At 40.4% G+C, this 23,337-nt stretch overlaps 2 protein-coding genes across 2 annotated transcripts in view; one reads left to right on the top strand and one right to left on the bottom strand.

Moving 5' to 3' along the window:
• LOC145440300 (uncharacterized) overlaps positions 1-23,337 on the top strand; it is an 84,946-nt gene that overhangs the window by 37,459 nt on the left and 24,150 nt on the right. The gene's annotated exons all lie outside the window — the stretch shown is intronic.
• On the bottom strand, positions 1,342-23,282 carry LOC145440292 (protein PALS1-like). Its single transcript, XM_080317859.1, has 14 exons — positions 22,879-23,282; positions 22,734-22,819; positions 21,978-22,076; positions 21,798-21,919; positions 21,034-21,146; positions 20,873-20,968; positions 16,198-16,275; positions 15,545-15,841; positions 15,199-15,342; positions 13,196-13,398; positions 12,508-12,647; positions 5,930-6,091; positions 5,033-5,235; positions 1,342-3,056 (listed from the first exon to the last, which is right to left on the bottom strand). The coding sequence occupies exons 1-14, from the start codon at positions 23,074-23,076 to the stop codon at positions 2,769-2,771; spliced, it is 2,229 nt and encodes a 742-aa protein (XP_080173985.1). The 5' UTR covers positions 23,077-23,282; the 3' UTR covers positions 1,342-2,768.

Below are 23,337 nucleotides of genomic sequence, written 5' to 3'. Positions count from 1 at the left end.
TACTTTATAGGCCTACTGCTGTAGACATAAACAAACATAAACATTCAAATGAAACAAATAGGATGACATGGTGTTATGCATCTTCTATTTATTTTTTGTTTTCTGTTGTTCCTGTTCTACCTGTTTTTAATTTATTCTTGACGCAAGACTCTATTTAAAGACGATTTTATACTCCATTGATGCAGCTGACTACCATGGTCTCTAAGGATCGTATCGCTGCAACATGTATTTTATTTTTGAATGTAACTCTCTCTCAATATCTCAACTGAAGCAAGACTGTGTGGGCATTGCATGGTTCTAATATCAAGATGCGAACTGCGCAGGATAAAAATTGTGATGTAGACACAATGAAGCAACACGGTTTGTCACCAACAACTGCTGCGTTGAACGTTCTTTCTCCATTTTTGGCAAGCTACTAATACTAAATAGTAAGGAAAGACACTTATTTCTACCTGAGAATGTAGGAAAGTATCTTTCGTTGTACTACAAAAATTTTCAATTATTTCTACCATAATGCGTAATTTATAACTACTGGAATTTTTCATAGGACCAGATTTCGTTAAGATAAAGTTTTTTCGTGTAAAAATTTGTCAGTTTCTGAAGAAAAAAAGTTTCAACCAGACAGTTCCAACCATAAATGAAAATAAGTAGTACAATTCTAATATTATGCGGGAAAACGCCTAATTTGCATACATTAGGTAAAATTTGGTCAAAATTAAGATTTTTAAGGTTAAAATTTAGATTTTTTTTAGGTCAAAATCTTCCGTTATTTAGGTTAAAAAAATTGCCGTACTAATAAGATCACCGTCGCCGAGTCCTGATTACTGGTTGGACAGTACCTGCAAAAAATCGACATAAATCAACAGTAAGGACAGTGTAATTTGTAAGTTCAACGCCGTCCTTCTCTTGACACCAGGCTACGAATCTGTGCAGCAGACCGAAAGCGGGACAGGTTTTCGAACAGGAAAGGATGTAGTTATTTTTGTCTTTGATGTTTTTGCGGCACATTCACCGATTCATGATCTACATGCACACGATCTATGTACTGCATATGCCGCTGGACAAGGAAGGAGTTATCATCCAGCTTGTGAGCGTATTATCACCATGGCTAAATGGGGGCGGACGGTACCACTCCGGAAGTCAGCTAAAAACTCCACTGCACCTGAACGGATATTGAAACTCGACCTTTTCAGGAATAGTGTCCTTCAAGGCTTTATAACCAGTAGCCACGCGAGACACCATTTCTGGTATGTACTCCTGTCAGCAACAATGCAAGTAAACACATAACCAATAACACAATTATAAAGAAATATTCTTTCTGCAGAGAATTCGACGCATGTGTATCATAAACAATCAAGATTTATTAATAGCATTGTCGGATATAATAGTTTCAAAGGGATGTAAGATAATAGGTTATATATAACATTTGTACAAAAGTTGGTGATCTGAGAAATTGCTAGTACACTAGAGAATGAAATAACAGTATAACCTACCGTTGCTTGCGACACGGAAATTGTAAGACTGTAACGCCCCAAAGTTTCGGTACCGTTAAAACAATGCATAAATATACTTTTACTGCAATTAACACAAATATACAATGACTATTTGATCGCCAGTCAAACGGGATGAGAAACGTTGAAATTCGTCAGAAAAGGATTAAAGAATAGTGAACCACGGCCGAAGCTCGCTGTATAGCGCTGTGCACAGGGATGCTGCATATTGCAGCATCGACACACCAGAGTAACCCTGTTCTGTGTTCACCGATCAATATTTGAAGAACATTTCATGTATTACAATGACCCGCGTACTACAGCAACTGATACTCAAAATGAGCGACGCATTAACAGCCTTAACAAGCCTGTCTTATGGCACCTAGTGGCTAATAAATACCTGCTCAAGCACATTTGAACGGCAAGAACATTGCCGCTTTTCCCGACAACAACCTAGTATCAAAAAGATTGTTACATACAAGGGAATGTGAGCAACACAAGAATGAAGCCAATGACCTAGTTTTCAATCAGATGGGGTTACTGGTGTGACATAAACACGGTCACACGCGGGTGCATTATCGCAACCACTTCCATTAGTCAAGATATTAAGGAAAGTCATACTGAAATGGCTGCCATCACAAGCCAAAGCAAGTCAGATAGAATCATAACTATTCGGTGGCAAATGCTGAGTATACACAAAATCAGGGATTGAATCTAGTTGAAGGCCTATTTCCACACCGGCTCGAGTCAGCCTCAAGTGAATACGCAGAACTAAGTCTGAAAAAGCTGATGTTGAAACTGTAACAGTAGCATGACAAACTTCCACCGACAACGCAAAATACAGAGTAATCAACACATGGATGGCGTAAGATGATAGTAAAGTTCATAAAGTAGTAGGTGTAAACACGGATTAGCGCCACGCTGGACATATTCAACCAGTTTCATAAAAAAGGAGGCTCGGTACGCGACCCGCGAACACGTTCCTAGCACATTTCATCACATTGCAACAAATTCATCTCATAAAAATGTGACAAACGCAACCGCTAAAATAGGAGTCACAATGACCAAGCATCAAATATCGGCAACGGGACGACATTGGCCGAACGCACAAAGAACGCCGACAGGCGCTTACCTGAAAATTTCCATACAAAAAGTCAACCGACCAACGACGCTCCATACGACAATGCAACAAAATAGATTAAGGCAGTTGTAAGTAGATTCGCATTCGAAAGCCGAGTTTTGCTTTGAAGGTCGCAAAGTTTGCACGAATTTGAGAATTCAATCCAGCCATGCAGCAGGCACCCACTGCGGTTCAGTATCCAGTTTGTTGATGAGCCGCAGCAGCTCGGCGTACGATCGGCTGAGGTCCGTGTTGCGTATGATCTCGTCGAAGTGGTGGGCGTACTTGGACTCGACAATGCGAGCGCTCTCGATGATCTTACGCAGTTCCTCCTCCTTCATCTGCTTGCCTTCTTTCGAGACATTTTGGCGTAGCCTTTCCAGCGGAGGCGGTGCGATAAAGATGATGTACGGTTTCAGCGACGTGCTTTTCAAGCGCCTCAGCGACTGAAAAGAGTTGAAACCTCGAGTAAATGCCAATGTGAAGTGGATGTGCTTCGGGGGCGACATGCTGAGAGAGCTTCAAAAATTTGCATCGCCAATATATTTTCTAACAGAGATGGACATGTGTCGAGGTTTGGGAAATCTGGATTTGGAGATTGTGTGCCAGATTCAGATTTATGATTTTGCCAATTTGCGCATAAAATTTCAGTCTTTACCACAAAACAATCAGGTTTTGGAATGAATGAACTCCGGATTTGAATCTGAAATTCATCTTATTAGTAGATGCGGCGCTCTGCGCATGAAATGCAGAGTTGTAATGACTCGAGTCATTTTCGCAAAATTCAGAAATGACTCGACTCGAGTCAATCTGTCTATTGACTCGACTTGGACTCGACTTGAACCTACATTTCATTTGAATTTCGAAGAATAGTATAAAGACTATTGGGATTTCGTCTATTAGTACTTGTGTTTGAAATGCGACAAGAAACTGCTAAAAGTGAGGAAAATTAGTATATGTTGAATGCGAACCATTCGATATCACACATAACAGAGTTATAAAAAGTGGGTTAACAAGACTTTAACTGGAAACTGAGCAGTCACTACAATGACTCGGACTCGAGTCATAAAACCATGACTCGGACTCGAACCTCTGATCGATGACTTGGACTCGGTGGTGAATGGAAAACGACTCGACTTACTATAAAAGTGAGATTGACTTGTGACTCGGAGCCTTCTGACTTGGTTACAACCCTGATGAAATGCCAAAGGAATTAAGGATGCATAGAATGACATGAAGAGCTTCTTGGAGGTACAGAACTTCAATACACAATCAAATAGTATATTCATATGGAAATGAACCCGAATATTGTCGGCTGGCACTACGACTCTTTCTTATAAGTAAAGTGATGCCAGAGCGATATTGATGTCCAAGGTTGGCGCTGATTATTCGGTGCTGACGCATCAAGTAATCTAATTTCTCAAGCATGAGCCCACTATGAAAGACTGTAAAATAAAGAGCAATGCGACGACAGTTCTTTCAAAATCAAACGGTTTGCTTGCAGCGTATTCGGGTAAGTGTGTTACCAGCTAAAGAATGTTAGCAAATGGCAGTCTCTACTTGGGAAATGGATAGATAATAACAAGTGATAGAATCACCAGTTCCACTTCATAATGTGTTGTATTCCAGCAACTCTCTATCCAATAGTTCTGGAACGGGTTATTATGAGATTATTCTCACCCTGGAAGTGATGGTGAAGGGTGCCAGGATAATTGATTCAATTTCACGCATGCTTGGCACACACTACAGGATGTACGTAACTTACAATGAAATGGTAATGGCAAGACTAAACCAGACTGAAATCGACAAATTCCACTGTGAAAATGCTTGTTGCTATTATAAGAATACGTTATTAAATCAATACACCATAATATGCGGTCATATGATATGACGAGCATACCAATAATATAATAATTTATAAAGCTCGGCATACAGCAATGCTTTATTGATAAGTTGAGTTGTGCATGTACACTAGATCTTATGTTTTGGATCTTGCGTAGCTTAGATATACTTCTGATTTATCCTGAAAACCAGAGCATTTCCATAGCCAATCCGTGATATCTCCAAAGAAGGGAAGTTTAGATATTTTAATGATACAAAAGGCAACGCGCAAGAAACTTTTCTTTGTTGGTAGCCCTGAATCATTAATATCTTTTTATCATCCCCTCAATTCCTGTGTTAACATATGAGTGTCTATAAACGGGTCTTGAGTACCAGCCAGGAAACAAATAAATATCAGTGCTTATGAAAGATGGTGGTGTTCTACGACACATCACACTTCAGCAACAGGACAAAATCAATTAAATGAGGAGGGTGTGGCAACCCTGGGTAACAGACAACGTTGAAATTTGGGCATGTCCTCAAATGATCAGCCTGTAATTCTGATGATGGGCAGTAGATTTTGTATATGATCACAACGCACCTCGGCGTGGAGATTGAGAATGCAGATCTTCCCAGAGTCGATGACCGTTTGGACCGCCTGTATCGTGGTGCCGTAGAGATTCTTTTCGAAAGACCCGTGCTCGAGAAACTCGTCGTTGGTGATCATCTCTTCGAATTCGTGGACCGGGACGTAGTGATAATCTTCGCCTTCGACCTCGTTGGCGTGTCTTGCCCGCGTTGTGTCTGAATTGAATTACGTTATTTGTGCGTGCTGACGGAAAATGTAAAAATCGCAAAAAATGGCATCGCAATTAAGGGCTGGAGAATATTGAGCACTGGATGATTCGATTCCGCTCTCGAGCATTTGAGCATCACCTAGCGTGACATCAAGGCGGAATAGACGACTTCGTAAGTCTAAATGCGCAGGCTACCGTTTCGCTACCACAAAGAAAATAACACCAACCTTACGTCACATCAAAAATATTTTTGTGTTTCTTAACCAAAACTATTCCACAGCGCTTTGTGACAATGCTGTGCTTAGATCGGCATTACCCAAAAACACCGTTTCCGATAACAGGCTACGTGTGTTGGACAGTGTGATACCGCCAATCGAGGTTTGAATGCTCCCAACGACGGGAAGGAGTTCAGTGTTTTTTTGTTGACAAAATAACTCTTAAATGCAAAAGGCGTATATTTATACTGATTGAGAAAAATCGAATCGAATCATTACAATTGATACTCAAATCGGATTAGAGTAATCGAATTGGTGCGCTCAGCCTTAATTGCAACAGGGAGTACGTATAACAGAGACACGGCATTAACGCCAAAGGAAAGACATTATATGTGCCAGTGCCTTGGCTTACTCCATTTCGTTTGGCAGATTTTACAAAAACGTTGCACATCATCCAGGACAAGCAAAGCCTAAGTAAAGACTTACGTGGCACGGCAAATGAAAACCGGTCGCGATCGTTTTCCACCAACCGCTGACGCAGTTCATGTCGGCCGACATTCGGCAACGCGATAAGCACGACCGGCCTCTTCTTCGTTTCCGGCTGATGGTACAAAGCCATCTCTTCGTACACTTCGATTTCGTCTCCTTCTGAAATTTTCATAATACCGCCGGTCTGCACATCGCACCAAATGATAACGAAACAAAGATAGGCCTACCGGTACCACTTACTACTACGGGAAGGATGACTAAAAACTCGAAACAAGGTCTGAAAGCCCATTTCGCCCATCAACATAGAACTAGCCCAGGTTGGCCAAACCACAATTCCCTTGAAAATGCTTGAAATGACAGGCAAATTGTCACAATTGGAGCATGATCACAATTGAAATAATGAGTCGATACCGATACAACAATTTGAAAAATCTATTTGATTATAATCTTCATTTATTTATACTGCAACACCAGTTGAGTAAGAAACTAGTACTTTCTACGGCCCAACAAGCATATTTGCAGTTCAGGAGGTACAACTTTGTCAGCATAATCACCAAAAAAATGAACTCTTAAGCTTCTCATTGAACATTCCGAGGTGGCGGCCACCTCGTACGAAATGCTCAAAACGCATAAGTTGTTTGTAACCAGTAATTAGTAATCAGGCGAATCGATGCGACATCCTTAGAGACGTCTTAGTTATTTATACGCGTGTGTACCATGCTCGTAGCCAGGAGGTTCGAATCCCCCTGTTTGAAACGCGAAACCCCGTCATTTTGAAATGACAATATTAAATCATATATTCAGTTGCAATTCAATAATTGTATTATCAGTGTTCGTGCGCCCAATTTGCGACAGGCAAGTTTTCAATCAGCGCGAAGAGTCTGTGATGATATCCCGCTGAGATGGTCGCGAAATTAGGTCAGTCATTGTCTTGCGCGTGGCAATTGTCGCCAGCCTGATTTATCGCATCTGCAATAGGCCCAGTTCAAACTATATCATCGCTTGTCTACGCAATCGCATCTGCATTGGCGGCTTCTGCCTGTTGTGCACGATATCATCGTGTTGATGATTATACGGCATACTCGTATGATAAGCTTGTCGACTAGTCCGGAAGTGCTGTTAATTAGCGACTACCTGATCGGTCGTGAACAATTAAATACGCGCGCTTATCAATGCGTCCTACGTCTTATGTAGCCTTGGCGACGATTTGCGCAAGTCAAAATGTACCAGTTTATTTGGAATATGTGCTACAATGACGCCGATTTCAGGTGGTTCAAACCTTTCTTCTTTTATAACTCAAGCCTTATCACAGCTTCTGATGGTTATGCTCAAGTATTAGCGGGAATCAATTACGCATGTACGCACGCGTCGCACATGTTTGCGGACATTCGATGTCATTCAGTTTCGCGAAGTCACTCTTTAACCACAATCGCTAATCAGCATACACTTAACGGCATTTTATCCAAGCTATCGCCATCGGGAAGTAGGAGCCAAAGCATGGTAGGCCCGAGACGCGGTAGTTAGGCTAGCGACATCTTTCGTACTAGGCCTATTGCAGATGCGATTGTGTAGGCCAGTGATGATCTCGTGTGCACCAAGCCAATGCAGATGCGATTTTGTAAGCCAACGATGATATCGTGCGCACCCGGCCTATTGCAGATGCGATTATTCAAGCCAGTGGAATTAGGCTTGTAGGTGACGCGATAAATGAGGCTACCAGCAATTGCCGAGCGCGGGGCAATGAATGACCTAATTTTGCAATTCTCTCAGCGGGAGATCGTGTCGCGTTACATTGTGCAGTGCAATGCGTACGGACGAATCTCGCTTATTGTCGACACGCCTTTCGTTAATTGGCCGCGCGTAACACTGATAATACGACTGAATTGCAACCAGATATGGGGTAATCGCGATTAGTAATCGTAATCGATTACGACGATTACAGCATTTTCAAGTAATCGTAATCGCAATCGATTACATTCGAAAAAAATCAAAAGTAATCGTAATCGTAATCGACTACTTCACATATCTAATCGATTTCTTTGTGAAAGAACGATTACTTTTTATTTGTACAATGAATATGACATTACCGAACATTCGTGAACAAGGAAGAGATGTTATACCAGGTTATTAAGCCCATTTACATGGTCAAGTCGTCTTGAAGCCAAGTCGTCTTGGAGTGACGTCATGAGACGGCTTGCCAAAGTGATCGAGTTTACATGGTCATGTTTATCGCATCTCGAGTGATACACAGCACTTTGGGATTCAGCTCGGGAATATGCTACGGCAGTTGAGAAACCCAGAAATACTTCAACACAATTCTAGAATGACCAAATACGCCGTGTATATATTCTTTCTGATTGTGAGTTGGGCAAGTTATATTGTTGGTTGTACTCGCTTCATAAGTTGTGACGGTGAACAAATAAGACCACGTGCATATTATAAAAGCAGTACCATGTACTGATAGAGCTTTCACATTCACCCAGTTGAACAACTTTTTTTCAACTGGGTTAATATGAAAGCTCTATCAGTACATGATACTGCTTTTATAATATGCACGTGGTCTTATTTGTTCAGCAACACAACTTATGAAGCGAGTACAGCCAGCAATATAACTTGCCCAACTCACTATCAGAAAGAATATATACACGGTGTATTTGGTCATTCTAGAATTGTGTTGAAGTATTTCTGGATATATCAACTGCCGTAGCACATTCCCGAGCTGAATCCCACAGTGCTGTGTATCACTCGAGCTGCGATAAACATGACCATGTAAACGCGATCACTTTGGCAAGCCGTCTCATGACGTCACTCCAAGACGACTTGGCTTCAAGACGACTTGACCATGTAAATGGGCTTATTGATAGCGCGAACGGTTGATTTTCAAACGCCACGGCTCATTATTACGTCATAAGTATTAGCTTTGCCCGTCCTTCCGTAAGAAGTATCCACACGTAGTTAAATATATATTCGATGTACATTGTTGTGTTATTGTTAGAACAGTGTGAGCCATGCTGTATATCAGGTTATCAATACACTCCAGACGCCACTACCTCGCAGCAAGATAATAATCACCACTCTGCCTAGTTTCAAATAGTAGCTTATGTATTGATGTTTGGTTATGCTTAGTTAAACGCAGTTTGACCGTTGCTGCTTGGCGAGCAGTAGGCCTATCTACGTAGTATACGTATGTATTGTACGTACACCGGACAAAGATTTGAAATTTTGTACTCAAATAAAACATTACGATGGTTAAAATCAACAGCTGGTGATATATATCATAACCGACCCGTTCTTTGCTGTTTCTCGTAACGGCAGGTTTAAGTATCTGTATTAAGTGTAAAGTAGAATTTTAGGTTCACTTTATCTTATTCTCATATGACTCCACTTGAAACGGGCGCCGATCGTTATTTCATAGTTCTTCACTCGAGATTTATACCTGTCGCCACGGCCATCCGCTTATACACCATGTTAGCGTGGGTTGTAGGTACAATAAGGACCAAAACAGCAATTCGTGCCCCACTCCCAACGTTGGTATTGGTAGGGTTGTAACCAAGTCACAATGTTCCGAGTCACAAGTCAATCGCAATTTTATAGTTTTGACTCGAGTCAAGTCGAGTCATTTTCAATTCACCTCCAGTCAAGTCCGAGTCCAAGTCAGCTAGTATATGGACGAGTCGGAGTCATGGTGTTTGGCTCGTGTGCGATGCCTCAAGTCGTTATGTTCACAGATCAGTTTTCAGATCAATCCGGTTCAACCCCCCTTTTTCAACTATGCTCGAGTGATATAGAATGGCTCGTATACATAATATCGTAATTTTCATCAGTTTTCACTTTTTATGGGCCCTATTTCCAAGTATCAGGACCGATAGACGAAATACAAATAATGTGGTAACTTTACTATTCTTCGAAGTTACGTGGAATGTCTGTCTTGGCCGTTCTAGTCTCGAGTCATATGACTTGGCTCGAGTCATGCAAAATGACTCTAGTACAAGTCGAGTCAATTTACGCATTTGAAAAAATGACTCGGGTCAAGTCTAGTCACCAAAACATCGCGACTCGAGTCGAGTCATGACTCGAGTCATTACAATCCTGGGTATTGGGGCCCCATAGGGTGGTCAGTTTTCAAGTCGATGACTGAATTTCGTCAATAATATTGGTAATTACATTATATTGCTATTAATTCAGACTTACCGGTAGAGCTGGGGGGCACGTAATTCATAATTATAGCATCTGGTAAGTTGTTATAATTACTTTATTTTATGTTGTTGATTCGTGACCTCCCGTTTTTTATATAATCAAAAGATACTGTAGTCGCCCAAACGTAGCAGACTAAATAAAAACTTTCGTGAGACGCACACACAAACAGTCATGTCTTCATTCCTCTGTGGGTACCCCGGGTGGCATTGGCATTATTGGGGCTCAGATTGGAAGGAACGGACTATTCGTCATGCCCACAGAGCGCGGCTACTGGCAACGGACACATATCAAAAGTTTTGGCACGAAGGTCATTCTTTGGTACCACACTTTGTGGGGTTGTATGTTGGCCGAAATTGCATACGTCTTTTGGTGTGTCGTGGCGGAGCAATAACCGCCACCGAAATGCCTATTCCTATAAATTATGCTTGCTTTTTTTCTTGGGGGGAGAGGTAAGAATTTCAAAATCAAGCTATTTAGAGACATTAAATCCCGAAGCTCGAAGAAAATTTTCAAGGTAATTAACTCTCTTGAAAATACTCTATAATAATTTATGTTGATTTACGAAATACTTTTGAGTCCCCTTAGAGCTCGCTCCCGGTCCTATTGGGAAGTTTGGGGTGTGGCAATTACGGACCTGGCAATGCCTGGCAATTACGGACCTGGCAATGCAAATCGTTGGGTGCGACGAATAGTCCTGCGTAGAGTTGGGCAATGGGTTCATTATGACGAAACAAGCAAATGACGTATGATTTATAAAGAAAGTTGTTAACTCATTAGACCTTTTCATCGCAAGCCTTGTATTGTCTTCCAATATCTCTTCTGAAATTAGTTCCAAGAAGCAAAACAAATGTAATCGTGCGTAATCGTGATTACTTTTGAAATGTAATCGTAATCGTAATCGACTACTTTCTGATTTTGCTGTAATCGTAATCGTAATCGCGGGATTCACAAGTAATCGTAATCGCAATCGATTACATTCGTGAAGTAATCACCCCATGTCTGATTGCAACCGAGTATTAGCGTCAGAGCGCTCATTTGAAAAGGGCGGGGTTTCGCGTTTAAGGTGGCGGATTCGCGCTTTCAAAGGAGGGGCTTTCGACCCCCGAAACCCCCTGGCTTCGCGCCTGGATGTACTCCAAAAATGCTTAGCGAACATAAATCGGGAAATGCACCAATGCCGCCAAAATCCCTGTTTTAATCTGCAAACAATTGCCGCGATGCGAGCTCCTCGATGCGAAGCCAGAAACCGCACGAGACAATTGCTGATTAGCTGCGTGATTTCACGTTTGTAATCATCATTATTGTCGGTTTGAAACCTCATATTCGAGAGTTGTCGTGTGTTACTTGCGAACTTGCCAGCCCAGTGCGTGGTGTATTTCGTTACTCACAAGACGCATTGCGCGTTGATAACATTGATGCAACTTCAAATTCTCGGCGACGTAAATTCTGATTTTTGTTCGATGATGGAATGCACAGGCCCGTATACATCGTCGGTATTGCCCGCATACATCGTCGGACGAATGATCGTACCGTTTGAAGATTCCACTTAATCACTCGACAGCATGGTTTGATAATAATGAGTGCAGAGTCGGTATTAAAACGTAACGTAAAACGCAAATGGTTAACGCTGATCAATCAATCAATCAGTGATTGGTACTCTGCACGTACACCAGCGGCATGTAGGAAAGTGCGTTTTAGTGCGACGATGACGTCATCGACACGGAACAATTATGACGTCACAAGACTTCGCCACCTCGTAAAAAAAAAAGTCGGCGCCTATGCCTGTCGCAATGCCCTTTCCAAATTACCGTCACGTAAGCGAACATCACACAAATTTCGAATTAAGCTATCAACAGTCCTACCATATTTTCAGCACCCTAAAATAGACATTTTTTTGCCGGCAAGTATACCAAAAATTGAGTTGTTACGTTTGAGTTTGATGATGTTTTACATCTCCTTGGGAGTTGAAGGCAAAAGTTACAGTTACAAAGCAAAGCAAAAATTAGAAACAAAATACACAAATTAAATTCATTAATACTTTGCGGTTCCCATACTCAGCTAAAAGCAAATAAAGAATCATCCTTTTAAACAACATCGTGAAATATCATAAAGTACGAACTTCCGTCAGAAAAGTTGTGGGTAATTTTTTAAACAAACAATTCAGCATCGTTGCATGGCTACAGTAATTTTTTGGGAAATGAATATAAAGATTATAACGTATCACCTAAAAGTCTCGTTCAAAGCATTAGCAACAAACTCAAATGCAGAAAAAAGGACATTTGGGCGTGGGCATTTGTGAGCGTCTTCGGAGGACCGTTTACTTTTAAAGAGAGGACATACGCTAAGCATAGCTATCACTCGATACAGAGGCAGCTTACCTTCGCTGACAGTGTCGACGTCCTTTTTCTTTCCTTTCTTCTTCTTGTTCTTCTTCTTCCGTCCCCTCCCGCACATCAAGCTCTTCCTCTCCTCCGGCGCCTCCTCCTTCTTCTCCAGAGATATCCGGATCGCTTCGAGCCTGCAGCAAACATGAAATCCTATTCATATCATCCCAAAATACTGACGAGAATATCGTTTAGCTTTCTTAGTAGGCTAGTGCCTGCCTCCCCTTGCAGTGCTAACAATATCAGTAATGCGAACTCAGGCAAAACAAATCAGGTTACAAATAGGATCAGTACCACAAGTTTCCTTGGATTTATTTTTATTTACATGTAATGTGATGCAATACTTCACGAACACCACCTTACCACAACCAAATACTCCAACAATGACCATCAATTCAGATATGACATCAGAGTAAGCTAAAAGTCAACGATTTACATTGATACTATGTCTCCAACAATCATTCCCAGCAAGCTCTTTGATTCAGTTGTTGATTTTCAGATCATGAATGAAGGCTTGATAGCACACTGAAGCGTCAAAAGCAAGAACATACAAGACATCAAGTCTGTGTTTTGATCAGAGGTCAATACATCGCATTCTTGTGTATAATGTGACCAATCTTGACAATTCTGATTCTGAATATTTTCCAACCGAATTCTGACGTATTGAACATATAAAACGTACTGATGCCAGAAGTCCTGAGCGGGTATCATGCCCGGCAGGGTGAGGTTGTCCTGGTCTCCCTCCCTATAAGCCTGCCACCAGTCCCTGTCGTCTTGGGACATGATGTGCAGTATGTCGCCCTTTTGAAAAGAGAGGCCCAGCTCCCGGCAAGGGAGAAACATGTCGTCGTACGCGTCGTAATCGAAAAGCGCTCGGACGTGCGTCTGAAACAGAAGGAGCGGTTCTCTTTTTAGAGCAGAGGTTCTCAACCTTTTTGAAGCGAGTTGTAGGCTACTATTGAGCAGTTTCTAATAACGCTGGTACCATCGTGATGAACGTCCGAAGTAGACCATGCACTTTCTATAATGACACCATCCAAAAATTACGTCCCACACTTCTAAATCAGTTTAAAATTTGATGTTTCATTTCTATAATATTGAGAAGTGCCCAGCTCCCTGTATTTTGAAATTGAGATATAAAATTCTAATATATCTTGCCACGGACCAGCGGTTGACAACCACTGTTTTAAAGTCCACTTCGACCGAAGCAGTTTCTGGGAAAAACTGCCTACTCTTTTACTTTGGATTTTGAAAAGTAAAAGGTAGTTTAGGACAAGATAGCATCCCAGTTACGGGCGAAAATATCATAAATACCTCCTGTATCACTGTAACTGAAAACATTAAAATTCTAAAAATTCCAAGATTGTACCTTTTAGTGTGATTAGTCATTTTGTATCACTCGTGAAGAAGAATCATGTTATTTTGAAAGTAGCCACCTTGGATTAACTGCTATAAATATGTCACCCTTGCCAAATTCACTTCATGCAATTACCTAATTGAGTACTTTTCATATTCTACATCCAATTGAAGTAGTTATAATATAATTGCTATTTCTACTTGTAATTATAAAGTACAAATTGTAAATTATAAGAATTTCTACTTCCTCTTACACAACGCTGGCTACTTTGACAACCTCCGGTTACATCCAAATCCAATGATTAGGGACGTAACTTTTTCTGTGTTTTATCGCTGTCAATTTGTCTCGAGTTCGGGATTAGATCGATCTGACGGTAACTTCCGTCGATCAGTGAATACCACCACAGTGTGGCCTGCACCAGGTGATTATAAAATCTCATCAATTCAAAGTCAAACAAATATAACCTCAATCCTTAATGGTAACGAAAAATAAAACTAGAGCGCTACTCTTATCAAATCCTCTTACCATAGCAAGATCAGGTCAGACTAATTAAACAAAGGATCCACTTGAAGTCAGAATTCTTTCAGAGCCTTTCTAGCTGGCAGAAACGCACTCGTTAAAACTGTGTGGAGTTGAGATAGCATATCTAATAAGTAGCGATGGGCAATATCGAGTACCTGGGTGATTCGATTCAGATTCGAGTATTAAGCTTCATGTTGAATTGAGTAATTGAGCACCACCTATTAGTACTAATAATAGAAATAATGACCTGAAAAAGTTCAGATACGCCCAGTTTTTGCCACCACAAAGAAAATATCGCCAGTTTCAAGTCATCCAAAACGATTTACTCTTTCGGGAACAGAACGATTTTGTGGCCTTTTGTGACTAGTGTGAGGCTTGATCAATAACTTGACAGAATGTCATTCCATGCACATTGTACAATGTACATGTACATTCATAGACTTGTGCTACGTGTTTTCTGAAGCTTGGATACGACTAGCCGAGATTTAGAGACGACAGCGATGGATATTAAGCCTTGATGTGAAGACCTATATTTTCATTGTAATTCATACCGGTACTCAAATCGTTGTGTCGAGCCCTACCAATAAATGATAGTGACCGAGTTATTTTGCTTGGAAGTTGATACGAGCAAAAACCTTAAACCAATGAAAAATTGAATAAAATAAATGATTTTCAACACTTCTCTCGTGCCCCATTACAACATCCACATGGCACAACGCGCAGTGTAGGCTACCGGGCAAAATTAAAATGAAGAGATCTGGGAACTGATGCACAATACAAGAAAAACAACCTCCAAGGAAACTTACGACTGGCTCTTTACTCATATCAAAAACCGGATGTCCCCCGTTTCGAGTAACGTTACCGTCGGCGGGTATGATGAGAAACTTGAGCGTTCCAGACATAGCGCCTATTGCGTCGCCCACTTCGTTCACATCGAAACCTCTCATGGTCTGAAAGAGAAGCACAAAGTGCAAAAATCACAAAGAAACACAGCCCTAACACAGCTCACTACCACGATACATTTCTACATCACAAAAATTGGGACATGATATCTCCAGCCAAACAACACACGGCTGTTTCTTTGTGCCAGATGACATCAAAATGATACATACTATGACGCGACAAAACGGAATTTGCGGAATGTTTACATACCCTGCCGTTTACTTCGAGTATCTCGTCTCCCTCTTGAAGTAATCCAGACTTTTCCGCGGCCCCACCGACGACAACGCGGCTAATGATGACGTTGCCGTCTTCTTCAACACGGACAGTCGCTCCTAACGGAGCGTTATTTTTGGTAACAGTCACTACTTTGGCTGGTTTTGTGGTATATTTGGCCGCGTTTTGCAGCAGAACTTTGTCTTCGGGGTTCATAACGGCGGACGGGATGTTCGGGTGAGGTGGGGGCACATACGCGAATTCTGCCACGCCGTCGTGCGATTGAAGAAGGCCCTGCCGATAAACGAAGACTCATTACGATTACGACTTATTACATTAATACTAGCACTGTAGGACATGAAACCATGGGATATAAGGGTTGTCATATCGTCCTTATTTATAAGATTTGTGTTCATTTTTGACATACATCGCTATTTTGGGTCATCTATCAAGTTGTATCCAACAGAAGTAGACCCGATTTCAGCATGAACAAACAGCTGTTACGAGCACAAATTAATCGGCTGTGTATTTTCAGAAAATCTATGATTCTGTAATCCGCAGAAACATAGAATGCAAGTTGCAACAACACTATCCGGTTACATTGGATCTGAAGCATCTAATACAGCAGTACACTGTAAAATACTGCTTACTTTGATGTGGTGTTTTGACAATAAAGCGGACAGCTCTCTCGCAGTACCGTCTGTACTCGACGTCAGGTCATCATCAAGCTAAAATCAAACTCAGTGGTTAGCATCTTCAGACAACCCAACGAAGTAGCAAATTCAGAACATTGCCTGCTATATGCAGACCAGAGTAAACAGTTTGTCCAGAGCTGGGTATGATTCTTAGAAACACGATATAAGAGATATAATCACATTCCAAACTCTACAGTGAAATTCCACAAATACTTCTACAGCATAATTCAATACTACGAGAGATCGATGAACCATGAAGATTTGCGAGGCTTGAAAGAGCATGTAGCATGTATGCCCCATGCGACACTGATTGCTGTTTTCATTATTGGCATTAACATAATCTCATTGGTTATTCTCATCAATGGACAATTCAATTTTTTCATCATAAAACATGAATCTCTACAGGCTACAGCAAATGTATCTTTCACAATTTCTAAGCGATATTACTATGATAAATCTTCAGCATCTCTAACACTGATCCAAATGGGCATGAATTTAGTAAAGAGCAACTGAATGACAAAAATCAGATAACAGACGGTCTGATGTGAATTTTGTTAAACAATAATGGCGGGCAATTTACAATATTGGCTTCAGCTTGAAGCCCCCAGGCATAACATCAAGGAAACATAAAAAATTACTCAAATCGGAAATACCCTGAAGTGATTTAGGAATGAGTGGCGGCCAATTGCAACAAATTCGATTGGAAAACCAAAAATTAAGTCACAACGTCAAATGAGACAGAGAGAGAGATTTCATTTCTTCATCAACCGGAACATAAATAACAAACAGAATATACACAAGGGAAGATTTCAAACGCTTTTAAACTATGGTTACAGTCTTACAGGATGCATAATATATCGTCGCTGGAAAACCAAACTGCGCTATGTCACAAAACAGCGAGCTGAGATAATCGAAAAAGAAGATTTCCCAGAGTTATCATGCTCACACTCTCCACACGCCAGCAGTGAGCTCCTGGGATACTGATATATATGCATATAGCTGGCATATCGCATAATTTTTTGCTTCTCAAAATAAGACCAACCCCTATTTTCAGCCCCCATTTTGGACATAGGCCGGTTTGGTTCTCAAATAGTCCTCCACTAAGTAGCATTTTCTTGGACATAATTCCTCTTCAAATTACCAATCAATGCGTCAATAATGTACTTTATCAGCATTTTATGGCATAATAATGTCAAAGTAAGAAACAGGAACATACCGGTAACAAATGAAACGAATGAGTGAGACTAAATAATTTCAAACTAAGAAACAGGAACACAATTAATGAAACGGATGAAAGAAACTGAATAACTCAGTCACTCCCTTCACTAGTGCATGCCACCGGAAGGGTTTTGTAAAAGGAATGCAGGTGTGGAGGAACCAAATTTTTATCACAAGAGTTTAGACAAGTCTTTGTATTTGTCTGCCGGAATCCCTGGTCTCTCCTGATACAGCAGCGGTAGAACTGTGGCATTTGACCTAGTTGCTGGTCTTGAACTGGACAGCTGCAAATTTTGGAACGAGGGCTCACTGTAACTATACTTGAAAAAAACTGTTGAATTGGAACCCTTCAAAAATTTCATTTGCATCACTTTTGACCAGTAAATTTTTTCACCGGCATTTTTCCCAGCATCAATGATGGATTTGCTCCGCCAAATTGAGGCATACTGCGGAAAACCCTGTTGTGACTTGAAGTCAATCACGTCATTGTAATAAAGGCATTGACTTCAGGAGAATTCTTCTTAAATGCCATTTTTATTGCCATTTCCCATTGTTTTGTGGTAAATATGCACTTTCCTCTGGTGGCGTTTTCAATGACAGAGTGTGCATTGTCATATTCACTTTGTGAATGTCAAATTACCATGAAATTTAAAGTTATCTCCTCAAATTCAAAAACAGTAGAGGCATGGCATAGCATTACAACAACCGTTCTGTTATTATTTTGAACCACCCCCCACTTCCCGCTGCAGAGTCACTTAATTCAATCTCCTCAGAGTCAGAGTCACTGCCTCTGTTTACAGCACCACCAGAACAAGATGGCTCAACTGCAACTCTTCCTTGTCTATCTGCGATTCCTTCTAGAAACAACTTTTCACTTGCCATTTAGATCCTAAAGCTTTTATAACTGTTCCTTGTATTCTTGCATCCCTCCAATTATCTCCAAAATGCATATAAGACGATCTGTCAGTGTCCAACTGGTTTTTCTCATCGAATTGCCAGGCATCCGTTGACACCCTTGAATTTATTCTAATTCGATTCATTCTGCCACTTTTAAACCACAAGTACTGGGAATTACCATAATATATCCCTGTAATCAACAAATTTTAATAGGAATCCAGTAAAAACATCAAGACATGAGTAACATCTAAATTTCAACACAAGTATTATTATCTCATCTCTCACTGTTAATCTACCAATACTTTGAATTCTGGCATCTCACACTGTTCATCTCTGAATTTTGGCAGAGCATATTCGAGAACATGCATTAACCTAACTAAAAAGGTAATTACATCCTGAGAGATACTATAGAACACTTGAATGACACATGGCAGGATCTTCCCGCCACTTTACTTACATGCAATGATGGACATAGAGCCTCACAGGCGTACATAAAACCTTAGTCAAGTGGAAGGTCAAAGAGGTTTATGTCCATAATTTGGACATAACCCAGTTTGGTTTTCAATTTGCCTTGAAAATCCATGTGTACATGTCCACTTGACCATTGATCACACTACCTAGAAACATGAAACCCAGCTAAAAAGAAAGACCTATGTCCAAATAGTAACAGAAACCAAAAATGTCAAAATCACCAAAAGTGGACATAGGACAGTTTGGTTTTCCAGCGACGATATATATGGGACCTTCATAGAAGGCATGTAAGGTAACAATTCATGATCTTTACTTATGAGTAGGGTGATTATTTTTTGACATTACAAAGTTTTGACAAAATTGTAGCATTAGGTCTAAAAATTGTTTACGAAGTTATTTTTTTTGCAAACTGCATTTCATTGGTGTCGTGGAGGACTGTCGGTGAACTTTTCCTTTGTCATTTCACAGTTACACCTTGTTGCCTACTTTACAGGCTTACTGTTGCAGACGTCCCATTGTGAATCAAAAAATATCGAATAAAACAAACAAGTTGACATGGCGCGATGACCAACACACCTAAAATTGAGTGAAATTTTTAGTGAATCAGTAGTTTTTACAAGCTCACGCAGATAAATGAAAACTGAATCTGGAACTTGACAGCGTGGTTATTGGTTCTTACATCATTAACAAAACTCAGAATAGGGTTACGATCTAAAAAGGTCAATGTAGACAACATTGTCTGTATGATGCAACAGGTGTTTCTGTTGAACGTTCATATTTATTATCGCCAAGTGACTTCTTAGGACATTCAGTTCCAACCAAAAATGTAGAAAAGAACTACAATTTCAACATTATGTGTAACAATGCCTAATTTTGATACTTGAGTGCAAATCAAGTAGTTTGGTGTCAAAATTTTCATTTCTTAGTGCAAAATCTTTTATTTTTAGGTCAGAAAATAATGATTTATAAAATGATCACCGAAGATGGCTTTGGTTCACAAAAATCGCGACCTGAAGATAAGAGTAACGGTCTAACTATAAAAATCATTACTGTAGAGTACACAAAACGACGTAACAGCAACAGTTTCAATCTCTAAGCAACTTGCTTCATGTTGAGGAGCGTTTACAATCATAGATACAAAAAATCCGCCCGAATCGATTTGGAGTGTAGAATCAATATTCAAATAGAAAATAACCATTACCAAATAAAGACTGTTCAGGCAGTAGTAGTAGTGATAGCAGGGTAACATATTTAAAATTCCGGAACCCTAGACGGAGTGCTGATTGATTGTGACATACGGAAACAGGAAGGTCGATCGTGCCAAACCAAAGTGTGAGCACCTGTGGGTGACATCATATCGGCTCGGGCATGCCTTAGCCTTAGTCTAATCAACGTACCAGCACGAACAATGCAAACCAACACTATAAGACTTCATACCACTGGTATCTCATTTGGTGCCCGATTGTTATTTAACTGTATGTCGGTGTGTCTATCTACTGTGCACAAACACAATTTGACATGAGTATATCCTCAGGCTTGAGCCACACTTTTCTACTGGTTCACTGATGGAGACATTATTGTAATACCATCACAAATTTAAAGCTCTTTCACAATTGTAACATGACACATGTTCCACGATTTAGTTAAAAATAGTCCGAGTCCATTTGTATGTTTGAAATCGAATTGATCTGTCAGTTAGTTGCTATCTTCTGTTATTAATCCGGCTTTAGCCAGATATAATATAATTTATGTCACATGCGTCCATTGATTATCTCTGTGTGTCATTGAACATAATCAATGATCGGACAATTATTCATTAGGTATTAAATATAATCGAAATTCCAATGTAGGCTACCAAGACAAGGACACAAGTTTCACCAGCGTGTCATTATCAAAAGGACGAAGCATATTCGAGAGCCCTTCTACATACAGAAATATCAAATAAGTACCTCCTCCACTCGACAACGGCCGATACCCTAGCTATGAAAAGTGACAGTTTTCCATTGCACGCACTCAGTCACAAAAATAACAATTTTCGACTCACTTCTTCAACCAGAATGACGGCGTCTCTGTGCAAAGGAGAAAAGGCAGAGTTGGTGACAGTCTTCTGCCTCAAAATTTCGTGCAATTCCAAAGAATCCTTAACAAAAAAACAACCCGTTGCCAAAAATCAACATACATCATATTCAATATCCCAGAACCCACCCGAAAAGAATCATTATGCATCATATTCTCAACATATTTCAAATCTTTTAATAAAGAAGGATCGCGACTTTCTTTTGAAATGTCGTGAAGGGCAGCGAAGATGGCGTCGACACCTGCAAAAGAGACGAGTCATTCGTATGCAGAGTAATGAAATGTAATGCTGTCAATAGGGTGTAGATAACTTATGGACAACTATCTAATATTCATCAGGACAATGTAAAGTTGTGATATCTAAATAATATACGGATATAGTCCACAAGTGAGAAATTACAAGCAAAACACAATGAAATGCTCGTTTTGAGGTGTATAACGATTGTGACAACACAAAATGAACAGTTGAGTAACTTATAATTGCATTACAGTGTAGACGTAGTCGTAACTGTACATTTGTACAACCATTTGACAAAACCGTGGGAATATTGGTGAAGGCCAATTAGCTGACGACCCCACTGTCTAATTGAGGTTGAAACAAAACGAAATAATCAAGAAATTGCGGGTTCTGATATTCAACGCTCAATCATTGCAACAGCGAATAGGAGATTCCTTACAGTCAAGGGTGTCATTGTACTAAACGCAGTAAAGAAGTTTCAAAGCCACCAACATACTAACTACTACCCAACTGTCCTGCGTCCATTTCCCAGTATACCCATTGTGTTGGCTTCTCACAAACTAAGCGTGGGCAATTTTGATACATATGGAATGCACACTGACAGTGTAGGCCTACAGAGTGTACAACATGTAACAAATCACAAGAGAAAGCTTACTTAAAGTAGAGGACTCTGCAAATTGTTCGTATTCACCAGCAGAGCTGTCCTCTTCGTAGCCTAGATTCGGAACTCCTTTCATTCTCGAGGCTACCGCCTCCTCTGGTGTCATGGCCTTCATTCTGTAACATCAATGGCGCTGAAATTTGTGTGTTAAATGATAGTAGCCGCAAGACGTACTGTCTAAGCTTTTCCGCATTATCCTCTCTGGTCATGTCTTCACGCACTTTGCGGTCTCGCTTTTCAAGTTCTCTCTTTCGCTTCATCGATTCCCTCATTCTGAGGAACGTACAAGAACTTGATAGTTGATACAAAGATAAATCCTATCATGAGTCTGTCATATTAACAAATATTCATGAATGTTGTTACAGATTTTCATTGATCTTACCTTGCATGCTCAACGGTCGTATTTAACCAACTGTGCCCATATTAGCAGATTAGCAAAGTGTAAAGAATTTAGGTTCGTAACTTGCACAGGACTTGATATTCACAGAATTAGCGGAAATGGATGTTTGACAGGCCACTTCTTCAAGGGCATCTTGCCTATGTTGGTCTCGAACAAACGAGGCAACCTTTTTGATGTTGCATATCACAGACAAGATACATATTGCAAACATTGTTGAAATGAAAAGTGACAGAACTGTTTTTCATTGTGTTATGACCCAAGTACATCATCCTACGGCTACATTTTCGCCAAAGAAAAGAACACATTGCCATAATTTGCATACCGTCGTCTACAACAGCTCTTAGTTTTCCAAACTTGAACATATAAGATTTGATTGCCTTGAATGACCACTTTTCTGATCAATTGATACCGTAGCTAAACATATCAATCATAATTACTGCTGGAATGCCGATGAACTACGATGTAAGGACTGTAGCAAACAAAGCATCAATCCCCTCACAAGAAGGGTAATATAAAATGAGATTACCTACCGGTGTATCCGTGTATAATCCATTTGTGGCTGTGGAAGAGATGCGGCCGCGTTTGCTGCCGCTTCTAGATCTTTGTCCGTGTTGCTCTTGAAGATATACATATTCAAACCCCACAATACAAACCACATAATCATAATCACAATACCTTTTGAGGTCCAAATCCAGTGGCGGGAGTCGGTGGTGGTGTTTCTAGATGTGGTGTAGACATTCCTCCGTTTGGAGGATAAGCTTGAACGAAAGACGGCGGGCAGTCTACAGCCATCTCAGTCCCTGAATGCCGTTCATCCAGGTTGACTTTACCATTCTTGTACTGCGCACGCGGTTGCATCATAACAGAGGTCATTGCCGATATTGCGGAGATGTTATATTTCAGTCAATGCTCCGATATTCCATAAGATCAAGAGTGGCTTTCCATGAAAATGAGATTTCCGTTGCAGCAGATACTTGTAATCCGATTCAGGATAAAATCATGTCAAATTCTAATCAGACAAAGGAAGGATACCTATATAAAAACATAACTGCAAAACAATACTCACATGATAAGTCGGTATTACTCATGTTTACTTGTTAAATACTCATAAGGCTACTTTACCAATAAGAAGAT

The sequence above is a fragment of the Botryllus schlosseri genome, chromosome 6 (assembly GCF_051294905.1).
Source record: "Botryllus schlosseri isolate E-star chromosome 6, Bs_hap1, whole genome shotgun sequence".
NCBI classification, from domain to species: Eukaryota; Metazoa; Chordata; class Ascidiacea; order Stolidobranchia; family Styelidae; genus Botryllus; species Botryllus schlosseri.
This window is presented reverse-complemented; position numbering and strand designations above follow the sequence as displayed.